The sequence below is a fragment of the Engraulis encrasicolus genome, chromosome 19 (assembly GCF_034702125.1).
Source record: "Engraulis encrasicolus isolate BLACKSEA-1 chromosome 19, IST_EnEncr_1.0, whole genome shotgun sequence".
Taxonomy (NCBI): Eukaryota; Metazoa; Chordata; class Actinopteri; order Clupeiformes; family Engraulidae; genus Engraulis; species Engraulis encrasicolus.
The window spans coordinates 32,625,461-32,639,315 of NC_085875.1; the positions used below are offsets into that span (position 1 = coordinate 32,625,461).

Here is a 13,855-nt window from a genome sequence, read left to right on the forward strand (position 1 = left end):
CGCGCGCACACACACACACACACACACACACACACACACACACACACACACACACACACACACACACACACACACACACGCAAACTGCAAACTACTTGACGATGAGTGTGTTGTTGTTATTACTGTTGTTGTCCCTGGTATGCGATGAGAGAGAGTGGCAGGCAGCTGGATGCTACTCATTAGTAAAGGCAAAGGAGGCTTTGGATGCCACACATGACTGACTAGCAGTCCTGTCCCGTCCCGTCCCTCACCGCACTGCACCGTACCACACCGCACACCCACAGACAGCTGCTCATGTAGGCATGGCTGAAGTATTTAGCACCATAATTATGACCGAAAAATGACTAGGCCGTAAAACAACCACACACATACACATAAATGAAACAGTTATTATTGGACTGGCCTTATCGGAGCTTACGAGTAATCCACTTGTATGAGATGATTTTGATTATGGCAAGCATTTTTTTTACACTTGATCTATAAACAACCGTGGGAAATGATGCCCTAAGGATATGTCTTCGTTCTGTCTGTCTGTCTGCGTGTCTGTCCTTCCTGTCTGCCTGCAATGCTTTGTGTTGCCTGAGGTGGCAGCAAACATCACATGCATCAGGCATTGGCAAGGGGGTCATGTCGCCATCTCTGATTTGATAGTTTTTTTGTCCATACTGTTTTATTTACAGGCAACGAATCCCAGAAACTATGTTCATCGGCTTCCTAATTTGTTATCATGTAGTCTATTAAATGATTTTGAGTTATTTTATTATTCATCTTCCATCTACATATAATGCTGAAGACATATCTATTTATGAACCAGTTATTCTCAGATACAAATAAAGTGTTGAAAACTAAAATGTGACCTGCATGCCTTACACAAAATGATGCAGTCAAGTCAACCATGATCCACCTTAAAAAGCCGGTTTGGCTGGTACTGTCACCGTAAAGACCACGCCCTGCGTAAACTCCTATTGGACACAGACTGGCTTCGGTCGCACTCCATTGGTCGGCGCCACTCCATTGAATCGTCTCCACCTTTATTTTGTCACTTTCTGCGCTCTCAATTGAATTGCCCCGTTGTCTGTGTAGTGGGAGAACCGCACTGGCTGCCCGGTTGTTCTGGTCAGTGTATCAACCCGAAGGACCACTGATTAATGCGACTTATATCTACGTTGTTCAAAGGAATATTTTTGCTACTGCAGACGCGCTATCCTGGAAGCGATCCCGCGTAGGATTACCTACACAAGATTTGACTTCACTGGCTGTCGTAGTTTGGACTAATAGGAAAGAGTTTGGGGAACAGATTTAGCTATGCTCTCCAATGCAGCTACTACTGGCCAAAGCTGTGATTTTTGAACTTTCCCTGCTTTGGAAGTAAGATTATTGTACGGGGGTCTTCTGTCGGAACACCATAACCATTGTGCGTAAAGTAAAGGGAGTATAAAATGCCGGACCAAATCACAGTGTCGGAGTTCATAGCCGAAACTAATGAAGACTATAAAGCGCCCACCGCGTCCAACTTCACGACGCGGATGTCTCATTGCAGGAATACAGTGACTGCTTTGGAGGAGGTGAGTGGTGGTGTAGCGTTTACCCAAGTCAAGTTTCCTTTCCATTCACTGACCCGTCACCTTCCGAGTTTTCCAAGGTGTAAAAGAACTAGGTTTTAGATTGAGAGGTGTTTCTCATAGATGAATGCAATTCTGATTAACTACTGAAAAACGCCAGCTACCACAGACCGAGACGGAGACGCACAGAGAGAGAACCATTCAGTCTTTGTTGATGCCTCACCCTCACACACACAATGTAGCTATGCCCTCTTCAAATGGTCTGCTACAAAGGCGCCGCGTATTCCGAGTTGCATCCAATCTTCTTTTACAGTGAAAGCGTTTAGAAGACCTGTGCGTAATTCGTTATACTTCGTCCAAATCTCGTTTTGGTCAATTCATTTGTCATTGATTCCTGCACCTGTCAACCTGCACTGGCTTTGACTTGATGGGTAGTGAAGACTTCATTACAAAGTACAGTATGGTAATACTCCCTTAATTGTACGGCAGGTCCCTGAGCCTTGCCAGTTTTCCCATTATAAAGTTACATGTGTACCTCTATATATTTACAATACAAGTCATGTTGTCACTGGTATGACACTAACTACTGGCTGCTATTGTTTAAATAAATGCGTTTGCAATCTTGATTCATAACATAGGCCTATCTATACAGTGTCTGGTAAAGGTTTTGACTACAATAATGTTTGACACATATGTAGCCTCAAACCAGACCACAGCTTTCATGTCCATAGCCAGGGAGATGACTGGCAAATGTTGTTTAAATCCATTAATCCATGGCAAATCATTTCTTCATAGTCATTACAGATGTCATGCACTCAATCCCATATGGGGTGAACTCGGCAGATTGTGGAGTACAATACCCAACAACAACAACTCAACAAGTTTAGAAATGTACAGATTGTGACCTCTCATAAACATGACAAATCAAAGTAACACTTTTCTTAGTGTATCTATTTACATAGGCCTATTCAATGTGTAACATTTTATACACTGTAGGTATACATAATCCTAATGATGAGGTACAGTGTAGTACACAGTGTTACATGTTATTATACTTTGTTAAACTGCACCTACCAAATTGCACTTTACCTACCAAATTAATGCAACAGTGAACTTAAAATTAAGTGTAGCCGCCACATGCACAAGCCAAAATATTGAGACAACTGCTGCATGTGTTGGTCCAATTAGATGTGTGTGGGACTTTGAATGGAATGCGGACACTTCCACATATTGTGTTGACTGGAGGCAGCTGCCTTCAGTTAAGAAGTCCTGGGTCAACCTGGAAGGCAGTGCTCTGATCCAAGGCCACAGCTTTGTCTAAAGTTGTGAGGCTGAGCGTTGTCGTGAGCGAGTTTCCGTGATCTCGAGGCTTGTGTCTTGAGTGTGCCAGATGAAGCGTGTTGTTGAGAATGCAGTGACCCGCTGCTCTTGTTAACCACTTTGGAAAAGGTCATTTGGGACATGATGGTCTCTTGTTAGTGCGGCGGACCCTCTAATGTGTTTTGGGGTAAATAGGACAGACTGTATTGTTTATTGTAAGATTTATTTTTAAGCAAGCCTATCACACTTGGGTCTGTTTATGTGGGTGGCAGCTATGTTGGTCACCAAAATACAGTTGAGAGTTGTTCACAAAGAGTTGGTACTTCCATAAAGCAGCCCAATTACCTACAATGAAACTACTTTGTCTGCGATGACCTGGATGAATGAAAATCTCCACAGCCTGGACTGTAGAACCTTTATGTACTGTATATGTGACACTCTGTACGTTCAGTAAAAGCACTGACTTCATTGAGGTCATCCTCCGCAGGGCTGTCAGCGGTGCTATCTAAAACAGTAGTAATCTGAGGTCTCTGTGGAGCTGAGTCAGCAGAATCCACCCTCCAGTGCTGCACTGTTCTGGAGATGCTCCAAATGACATGATACAAGAGCTGTCGGATGTGCAGTGGGTGTCAGAGATGGAGATATAGGCAGGGCGTTTAGCCCAGGGCCCAGGGTATCTCTTACATTGGTGGTGGGGGCCCTATTGTGACCCTGGCAAGCTGTATAGGGGCCCCTATAAGTGTTTTGCCTTGGGGCCCTGTGTGCAATTGTTCCGCCACTGGTCTGTGTTGTGTGTATCTACAGTAGCATCATGGCTCCAAAGGGCGTATTGATATCTGCTCCGGCGAGGCTCCCAGGAGCTGGAGTGTGGTGTCATTTGACGGTGAATTAGAGGGAAAGAGGGATTCAGAATCAATCCGTCTCCTCACGTCAATGGGATTTATAGTGTCTGTCCTTTGCTCGAAAGGCAGGAAGGCCCCGGGAAATTCTTTATTTTCTTCCTCTTTGCTCTTCCACGGCAAAATTCATAGCTAGCGGCAGGGCAGGCACATGTGGCACTCAATTTTTACTTTTTGCTGACTGAACTGCCAGATGCTCAGTGAGCTTTTATCGCCAACGCAAGACCTGTCCAAAAGCTATATGATGTACCTACAGTATATTGTGCAGCAATACTACTGCCTCAAAGAGTAAAACGGAATAGTATCCAAAACCACAAAAAACCTAGCCTGATCATGTTTACACGCATTCTCTGCATATTCCTATAACAGAATGGCATATAGCAATGGCTAGTGTGTAATTAAGTCAGTTATTACCATGCTCACATTAGAATTTGAACGGGGCACATCCACAACAAGTAAGATATAAGACGGGATGGTTGTCCTATTTTTCACACTGGCCATGCTTTATGTTTTTGAGATGTTAAATATTAGCTGTTCCAGTGTGGAAATTTACTGTGTGGGAGGAGGAATGACAGCAGCATAAAAAAAGGATTTTAGACAAGTCACCGTAACAGATCAAAGCTGAAAACTAAACACAGGGAGGTTATGTGCTTGCCTTGGAGTTTTTTTTGTTTTGGTTTGTTTTGTTTATTTTTCGTTGTGTTTTAAAGGTGGAGTGTACGGCCCGGACTGGAGTATCCCTGGTTCCCTGCATTTCCTGCGGCCGTCGCTGAGAGTGAAAGGGCAGCCTCTTGAGGCCCCGCTTCCTACCCCTCACACTCTTTCCTCTCCAGCCTGGTATTTTTAGACCTTCCAAAGTCACAAATATAGTTGGCTTTCAGTGCTGTGTGCTATGGAGAGAGAAAGAGGGGAAGAGAAAAAAAAATCTAATTGGTCACCCTTCGTTTGGTCCTAGTCTCCACACATTGCTGCTCCTGTGCCGGTCTTCTTGTTGGCATGTCAACCATGTGTTGGGTAATGCATGGCGCTTGAGTGCATGATTTTGCATGGAGATTATTGGCAGATTTCCAGGGAATCCCTGTGGCATTCCTGACGTAGGCTGTTGGCACCAGCCGGGGTGCGTGCATATTACTGCTCGGACCACTCTGCTGCTCTCCAGGCACAGTTCACATGCCTTCGACAGGTTCTCTGGCTCTTCGAATCGCGCAGCACTTGGAGACATCTTGACGTAACCAGATAATGTAGCACAACAATGGTTGTTTTGTATTGTCTGGGGAAAGAAGCATTTTGTTTCTAAAGCAGGTCTGGAGAAACCATGGTAAAGCACAGTGCCTAAGATGTGTTTTCTGTCCTAATGATCTCTACTAATGCCCAGAGTAGCCTCTTAGTGCAGATGGGCTCGCCGGCGGGCCTATTCACTATTTGCCGAAAATACTCAACTACATCATAACAACATTGCTATGACATTACAGAGAGTCTTAAGTAACAGATTAAGACCTAGCCATTACAATATTGGTGACACTAAGGTTATAACATAGGCTCTGCGCTAAGGGGTTAAGCTCCATCCAAACAGAACTTGGCACATAATGACCACACAACCCAACACAACTGGTTGTGGACAAATAAGTCAAAATTGCAGGGGGAACTGTCCAGGACCAGGCCAGTAGCCTTCCCACGCTGACAGGACAGACAGGACAGCCCACTGCCATGTGGTGAGGCCATCATCCACAGTGGTGGAGACATGGAGCCTGGGACGCAGCGGCGGCAGCAGTGTGACTGTTGTGACCCGCTGCTGGGAGGAGGAGGAGGAGATGAAGGTGGAGGAGGTGGTGGTGGTGGAGGAGGTGGAGGGTTCACCCAAAGGGTCGAGCCAGGCTAGAGGAGCCATGCACAGACAGCTGTGCCCGGGAACAGGTGGCAGCAGCGAGGGAGGGATGTTTTTAACGAGCGTTCCTGAATGGAGATTAGGGCTGCAGACAATCCCCAAGGGTAAAACTACAATAAGGCCAGCATGCCACAAGATAGACACCCTGACTAAACTGTGTAGCAAGCCCTGTGAGTTTATTCGCTGTTCACTCGGTGTACATGGACCCAGAGACAACAAACATTATTAGCTGAATGTATGCAGCATCCAATTGCATCACTCCTGTCCTGTTGCATAGTTGTATGAAGTATAAGTAGAAGTACTCTTATAGATGTAATTATATCATGAGTAGTAAGTTATGTTATTACTAAGTTGAAACAATGTAATATCATACAACTTGAGTTGTAATTACATGTACTGTATAAGCACACTTTTCTACTTGTACCTTATACAATTCTGTCCAGTTGTCATTTTTTGACTTCCTGGGAAAGTGAAGATTATTGTTGGGTTGCTTTCTTGTCTTACCATCCCTGTTACAGAATGTTCATTTCAACGTTACCGTGTAACAAAGTTTGTAACCATGTGCTCAAGTTATAGGCTATTAGGGTTATGGACGGTTCAACTTGTCATCATGCCAGAGCGTTTTAGATAACACGCTCAGCTGTTACTGTCTATCGCGTTTGTGCATCACACCTTTGCATGTTAACGTGTGCTCCGTCCACAACACCTTTGACAGGTTGGGTTTAGCCATGGTTTTGGTCAGGGCACAATTTCATCACAATTTCACAATTTTCCTAGCTTGTTTTGCTGTTCTCAACTTGCAAAGAATGCACTTTTTTACACTTGCGTGAAAAACACACCATTGCATGAGGACAGTCTGTATGGTTGCAATTGCTGTTGGCCGGGTAGGTGCAGTATACTTTGTGCTACATTCAGATGCACTGTAGAAAAAGACCCCTTATAAAGTGCTACCTACCCCTCAGTTGGAATGGGGTGGATCAGGTCATGCTGTGGTTCTGTTTCAGTGGATAATGCGGTCTCACATTCCAGCCCCTCTCCTCTCCTCTCCAGTGGCAAGTCATGGTCTCTGAGTCTGGCAACCTACTGGGGCCCACTGACCCCAACACCCCCCAGTGACTTAAAGGTAGTGCATGAGAATGAGCTGTGTGCGGAAATCCCATTAATTGGGGCGGAGGAGTGGTGGATGTGGATGTGGATGTGGTGGTGGTAGTGGTAGTGGTAGTGGTAGTAGTGGTGGTGGTGGTGGTGGTGGTAGTGGAGAGGGCAGGGTCAGGAGGCCACTGGCCTTTGTTCAGCGAGTGTTAATGGGGAGCATGGAGGCCCGCCATCAGGGGGTCTGTCACAGATTGCCAGGGACAACTCCCTCTGAGAGGCCTTTGTTGGCTGTCAAGACCTGGCTCTTCATTAATGAACTCCCCCCGTCATTGATTTGTTGTTGTCCAACTTTAAAAGGGTGTGAGTGAGGATAGAGTGCTACTTGGAGTAGGTTCCCTTTGGGTTCTTTGTCATCGTGATGGGCTGCTAAGTGAAATGGAATTGTTTGTCTTGAAGTAAATATCCAAAACATTTTGATATTACACCATTCCGAATCCTCAGAAAGGCCAGACAACATTTCTACCATAAGACTTAGGAATTAGCTCTATGCCATCGGTGAAATGGCTTCTAGCAGTAGTAGCATAACGGCATAGTAAAATACCGTTCTGTGTTTTTTAAAATATCGTTCATTATTCAGTTTCCTGTAGACTGTCTTTGGGGTGCAAAACCTCTATTGTTTTTTTTCCATCTACCTTTGCTATGGGCCACCACTTTGACTTGCAGTTGCTGTTTTGACCTGTCTGCAGTACAGTAAGGGCATCTATTGTGGTCGATTTTTATCCACCGCCTGACCTTAGTTTGGACCTTACTGGGCTATTTTTAAAAATCACACCTGAATTTTTAATGCAGCTGAAGGCCCATATTACAGAAGCTGTCATGTCACGTTGCAGGAACCTACAGTAACTTGGACCAGGTCCTGAAAAGCAATCAGAGTTGCCTGCCGAAGGACTTCAAAGGAGTTGCCAACTGGGTCTCCTGTGTTTTTTAAAAAAAAAAGGCCAATGTTACTGTGTGCCCCCCTCAACATTGCTCTAGACGCTTCATTTCTTTCTGATTTTTCCCAGCTGAGGCACACTGGACGCTAGACCAAGCAGCCAACTCAAATCTTGACCTCTAAGGCCTGCCTATGCCCCCTTAGTATTCAAAATTTAAATGGATGAATGCCCCCCAATGACAACTAAGCACCGCCCCCTCAGCTGTATCCTTCTCAATGCCCCCCTAGAGCTCCCTGACACCCCCCTGGGGGGCTGTACCGCCCCCGTTGAGAAACACTACATTAGACCAAGCAGCCAACTCAAATCTTTCTTAGGCATTCTAGATGATTCCATCGCTGTTTGAGCATATGGTCGGCTGTTGCACTCAATTGCTGAGAGAGAGAGAGAGACTCTTCAGGCGTATCGTGTCTGACGTCTCAACAAGGTTTTCATTAACTCACGGGACGGTATTGTTTTCATCAATCTCCTGCTGTTTACAAGCTTCATCCATCCAGGAGTAGTTTAGTGAAGAGTCTGTAAAAAGAAAGCCAAGTCGTCAACCCAGTAAATGGACTTGCCTTTTCCTTCCCTTGAGGGCTTTCTCCAGAGAGGACTGGAAAAGGTTGTCAGGACATGCAGGTCTGCTTTCACAGACCCCGCCAGTGCTAACGGAGGAACCAACTGGTTGGACATCCTTTATGTTTGCTGTCAACCAGCCGGGCTCCCTCTCGCCAGATTTTCCAGTTCTGCAAGTTAAGTGTTTTTGTTTTTTTTTTCTAAAGAAAGACCAGCGGACTTCAGAGGACATCACCTGTTCTGTTACTCTTGTTTCCTTTTCCATTGTTTGATTAGAACTCTCTCCTGTCTCTTTCTCTCTTTCTTTCTCTCCTTACTTCTCATCCCATTGTAGTTTTTGTGTCTCCATTCCACAGCACACACAAGTTAACGGTAACCTCCGCCATCATTTCAGGCCTTAAATAGCATCTCCCAGAATATTGGATCCATGTGTGTCAAGAGCGGCTTTTTTCAGCTTATCTTATCTTGCTACCATTAGTCGCACAGTGAACCAACCAGTAGTTTGGCCAGTGAGCTTTAGCTCCAAAACAAGTAGTATGTGGGTCGACGCTGTGGCCCAGGCCAGGGGTCATCTCCATGGAGAAGAGAGATGTCTCGGCACAGGGGAGTGGAGTCTTTGAGTGGGGCAGGCTTGGGTAGGGTGGGGTGGGATAGGGTGGGGTAGAGAAGGGTCGAGTGTTGTGCTTGAATATGGGTCATGACAGGGGGGAGGGACTTGCTCTTAAGTGTCCCTCACTGACTGAAGACACCCCAACCTAAGCACACACACGCGCACACACACACACACACACACACACGCTTTATATCCCCCGCCCCCTGCTAAGACGTTAAAACCAAGGGAAGGCGCTTTGAAGTGTCCACGGGTCCGGCAAAAGGTCTTCCTGGCGCGGATGAAACGTCTCCAGCAAGCCACGAGGGTGGGGGTGTTGGTGCTGGTGGATAACACAGAGTTTTGACGCACAGCAGTGAAACGAGGGGGTACACAGGAAGAGATGCCAGGAGAATGCCGTCTGGCATCCGCTTTCAAGCGCGAGTTTGTTTTCTCAAGTGGGTTAATTACTTCAATTAAAGCCACCGCAAAGTGTGATTATTGGCACTGGCAGGTGGTGATGGCCTCCGCTAGCCCCCACTGTGTGTGGGTGTGTGTGTGTGTGTGCTCGTGTGTGTGCATGTATGCGTGCGTGCATCCTTTTGTTTATGTCTCTCACTATGAGTGCGTCAGTGTCTGTGTGTGTGTGTGTCTGCCACTTCTCACAGTGTGTGTGCGTGCGTTTTTGTGTGTGTGTGTGTTTAGATGAGCATGTAGTTTCATCGCTATCTTTAGTGCTGTCCGCACAATGCAGTCTTTGTTACCAGGGGCTGTTGAACAGAACACAAGGGAAAAGTATCTCGCTCTGACACACACATACACACACACACAGTCCCCATAGAATGTTGTCCAGCTTAAAGTGAAATCCCAGCTCCCTGGCAAAGACATTACAAGTGCACATTTGTGTGTTTGTTTTTGTTATTTGGTTTGTTATATGGTTTCAACACACACACACACACACACACACACACACTTCTTGTGTCACCATGTAACTAGGTGAACTCCCCTAGGGATTGTTGGAGGGGTGGTTGTTGCGTTCACACGTCAGTGGCTGCTGTTCTATCTCCCATGATCCCCTGGGAGGGAGGCCTGGGTTACAGCAGGTTCTTCCAGATCCTTCTGGAATGGAACACACTCAACATGGACAAACAAACAAACACAGGTACACACTGACAAAGACAAGCGCAGACAATATCTTTATTGCAGTCCTGTTGCTGATGCTGATATGGGAAAATGAATGAAAAAAGAGTTAGAGATTCAAAATCCTGGAAGGGTGCTGGGTTAGGGCTAGGGCTAGGGTTAGGCGTGTAAAGCACAGCCTTCGTGACGATACGATACGGTATCGATTTCTTAAATCAGGGATTCGATTTTTTTCGATACTTAAGAATTCCCCTCGATACGATGCGATTCGGTTCGCTTCGATTTTTTACAATGACTTTTCCACCACTATTGTGTTATGGAGCCAGGGCATTGCACAGGGGCCAGTGATTTGATTCTTTTCGATTCTTAAGAATGCAACACGATAAGATGTGATTCGATTAAATCGCCGGCCCATACATCAATACATTTCGATTTTATTTACATCCCTACTAGGGTTAGGGTTGCAAACACGGACACAGCCTTACGTGGCTATACAGTAGTTTCGGCGTCATTTGTATGACACAAGTGTCATAACAGTGTCATAACACAGTCATGGGTGTCTCATTAACCTTATGTCCATGTTATATAAACATTTTATGACTGTTGCGATTAGTGATTAGTAAAGACAACCCTAACACAATGTCTTACGTTTTTACATAATGTTTATGATTTGTAGATGACTGTCATGACAATGTTTTAATCCCATAATGACACTCATGTCATGCAATGCGTGTGACGCCAGTGTCAAATAAAGTGTAACCACAGTCTCTTCAGTGAAACTGCACACTAACATAGTGACTCCAATTTAAGCATGTGGTTCAAGTTCGACTCAGTGTACGACCTTGATGTGAGCTGTTTGTTCTGTGTTTCATAGAGTTTCAGTTTGGCTCTGGCTAGTGTTAGCTCTCTGTGAAGATCAAGAGGACTATTTGTGTCTGTGTCTGTGTGTGTGTGAGCAAGAGAGAGAGACAGAAAGAGAGAGGGAGAGAGAGAGGGACATGGTGAGGCCGTTAGACAGATGTTTTAAATGAGCTGCAGCATTCTTCTCGACTGTTGTTGTGTTGTCAAAGGAGCCCAGAAATGTGTTGAGTCACATGCCCTGTAGACACACACACACGCACGCACGCACACACATACTTACGCACACACTCCATCACTTTCACTAGGGAATCCTGGGATCTCTCCCCTGTGCCTGGAGGATCAGTGCAGTGTTTGGGAAAGAGGTTGTAGCCTAGCCAGGCTTTATTCTATTGAGCCTTTCTCTGTCTCATCATTTGATCTCTCTCTGTGTTCTAGTCTCCCTCATTTGTTAATGGGCTACAGGCCTGCTGTGTGCCTGGCTGTCTGTTGTGTGGTGGAATGAGCTAATTACCGGAGCTCTTCCTCACTATCACTATCAGAGCTATTGGAGAGAACAAGCGGCCAGCCTAGGGGGGGCTGCTAGCCTTCTCTGTTGTCAATAATATTAGCGTGCTAGCGCGCACACGCATACTAATGCGCACGCACACACACGCACACAGAAATTGACCTGATGTACGGTAATTTGTAATCATGATAGAAGTCAAACTGTCATATACGTAGCTGCATTACCTGTGCATATTTACATAATCAAAAAACTACATAGTATTACATCAAATCAATACCCTCCTCAAAGACACTCATGATGATTATACTTAAACCATTCACAGTAGCATCTTCAACCTTTAACCAAATTTGTCCTTGATGTAACGGAGGCTAACTAGCACAGAGTTGGCGTGGAACGTTGGTAAACCTCCCTCCGATAGCCTCATACAGTCTCGTGCCGTTGGGCCGAGAGACTAGTCTCTTGGCCCAGCGGTATCGTACTGTGTCTCCCATTGCCGAACCGTTGTAGTTGACGAGGTCGCACGTTCGATCCCCGAGGGGGGTGAACAGGTGCAAGATGACCTCCGTCACAGTGGTGCCGTGACCCGGATGGGAGTGAGGTTTAAGGGGGAGAGTGTAACGGAGGCTAACTAGCACAGAGTTGGCGTGGAACGTTGGTAAACCTCCCTCCGATAGCCTCATACAGTCTCGTGCCGTTGGGCCGAGAGACTAGTCTCTTGGCCCAGCGGTATCGTACTGTGTCTCCCATTGCCGAACCGTTGTAGTTGACGAGGTCGCACGTTCGATCCCCGAGGGGGGTGAACAGGTGCAAGATGACCTCCGTCACATTAAGAAATCAACCATTTGATTGTAGACTTGATATGTCATCGTTTGATATTGAGTCTACGGGATGACATTATGTTAACATGTTGCCTCGGTTCGTAATAGAATTCGTTACCGTTTTAAACGTTTCTATTGGCACGTTCCCTTCCCCTCTCCCTTGGAACATGGGTCAGTCACAAGGAAAGGCGGCCATCGCAGGACACGGTCCCAAGTCCAGTCAGTGGGACTCCTGCTATAATTTTGCACTCCACCCACCTCACCCATCTCCATCCACTTGACTCCATAGGCTCCGTTATTCAGTAGAACGCTAATCTAGTTTTCGGAGCAACATTGAATAACCTTGTTAGGCCGCCCCTGATGTAGCCGGGGGACTTAAACGACGCTAAATTACAGCCGCATTACTTCTGCAGAGGCCTTCCTCTCACGACAAACTGTGGAATCCAATCCTTCTTACAAAGGAAAGTCGAACAGAGTAAAAAAACTCAAACGTTTTCTATAGAAGTTACAAGTCTTTGGTCCAATCTTGCACAGCTGCACTGCAGATGAGAAGTAGGCCTACCCGTATCTGTTTTCTTCTAAATGAGCTACATTCTTCACATGAGCACGTTGGTTGTGTATACGGTATACGGTTATAAAGCCAGCATCCCCCCACACTCAGTTCCTCAACCAAGCAAAAAGGGGAACTTTTTTATGGGGAACTTTTTTTTACTGGACTGTGCTGCTGTTGAGTATTGACTGTACTTCAGTGAAGGACACAACAGAAAAGAACTTCTTGGTGTGACGCTGCATCATTTTTCAGCGTTTCTGTCACACTGTGAATTGAGTTAATAGCATGACATCTGTGTGTGTGTGTCGTGTTTTTTGTCTAGTTTCCACTTGTAAAGAGGCCTTTGATAGCACAGTGGTACGTGTAAAAGTCATTTAAACTGTTTCAGACTTGCCTGGTGAGGACCACACACAGACAGGCACATGTAGCCGTGCATACGTTAAGCTACTGTAAGGGAGCCATTACGGTTGCCGCAAGGACTACGAAAGGAAAGATCAGCCCCTTGTCTCTCCCTCTCGCTCTCTCTCTCTCGGTCTCTCTCCCTCATTTCTCCCATGTGGGAAGCATTTGAAGTGTTGTGAACACGGCGCAGCACAATGGTGTCACATAACGTGTCCACACCACGCCTAGTCCCTATGGCAAAGAGCCAGCAGCATGGTGCTCCAGTCTGCTCCGCTCCAATCCGTTCCAGGCTGTTTGTTTTGCTTTGAGCCACAACATCTGGGTACCCCCAGTCGAAAAAGTGTGGATTGTAATCAGTTTGCTCCTTGACCACATTGGATAATTGCGTCCCAGTGCAGCCTTCCTTGGCGCAGGTTCAAGGTGTCTACAGAGTACAGTGGTGGACTCAAGGGGCTCTGGCTTTCTTCTCCTCTCCTCCTCCTCCCCTTTCTCTCTCCTCTCCTCCTCCTCCTCCCCTTTCTCTCTCCTCTCCCTCCTCTCCTCCTCCTCCCCTTTCTCTCTCCTCTCCCTCCTCTCCTCCTCCTCCCCTTTCTCTCTCCTCTCCTTCCTCTCCTTCCTCTCGGCCCCTTTCTCTCCCTCCTGTCTCCTCCCCATCTCCCTTTCTCCTCTCTCTTGTACA

The 13,855-nt window shown here is 46.2% G+C and overlaps 1 protein-coding gene across 3 annotated transcripts in view; it reads left to right on the plus strand.

The window, feature by feature from the left end:
- The first annotated feature begins 1,076 nt into the window (after window positions 1-1,076).
- The window catches only part of asap2a (ArfGAP with SH3 domain, ankyrin repeat and PH domain 2a), a 97,238-nt gene continuing 84,459 nt past the window's right edge, over window positions 1,077-13,855 (plus strand). For all 3 annotated transcript variants that reach the window (XM_063184136.1, XM_063184137.1, XM_063184138.1), the window contains exon 1: window positions 1,077-1,565. In XM_063184136.1, the coding sequence (XP_063040206.1) occupies window positions 1,440-1,565 (126 nt within the window). In that variant the 5' untranslated portion in view covers window positions 1,077-1,439. The remainder of the gene's footprint in view (window positions 1,566-13,855) is intronic.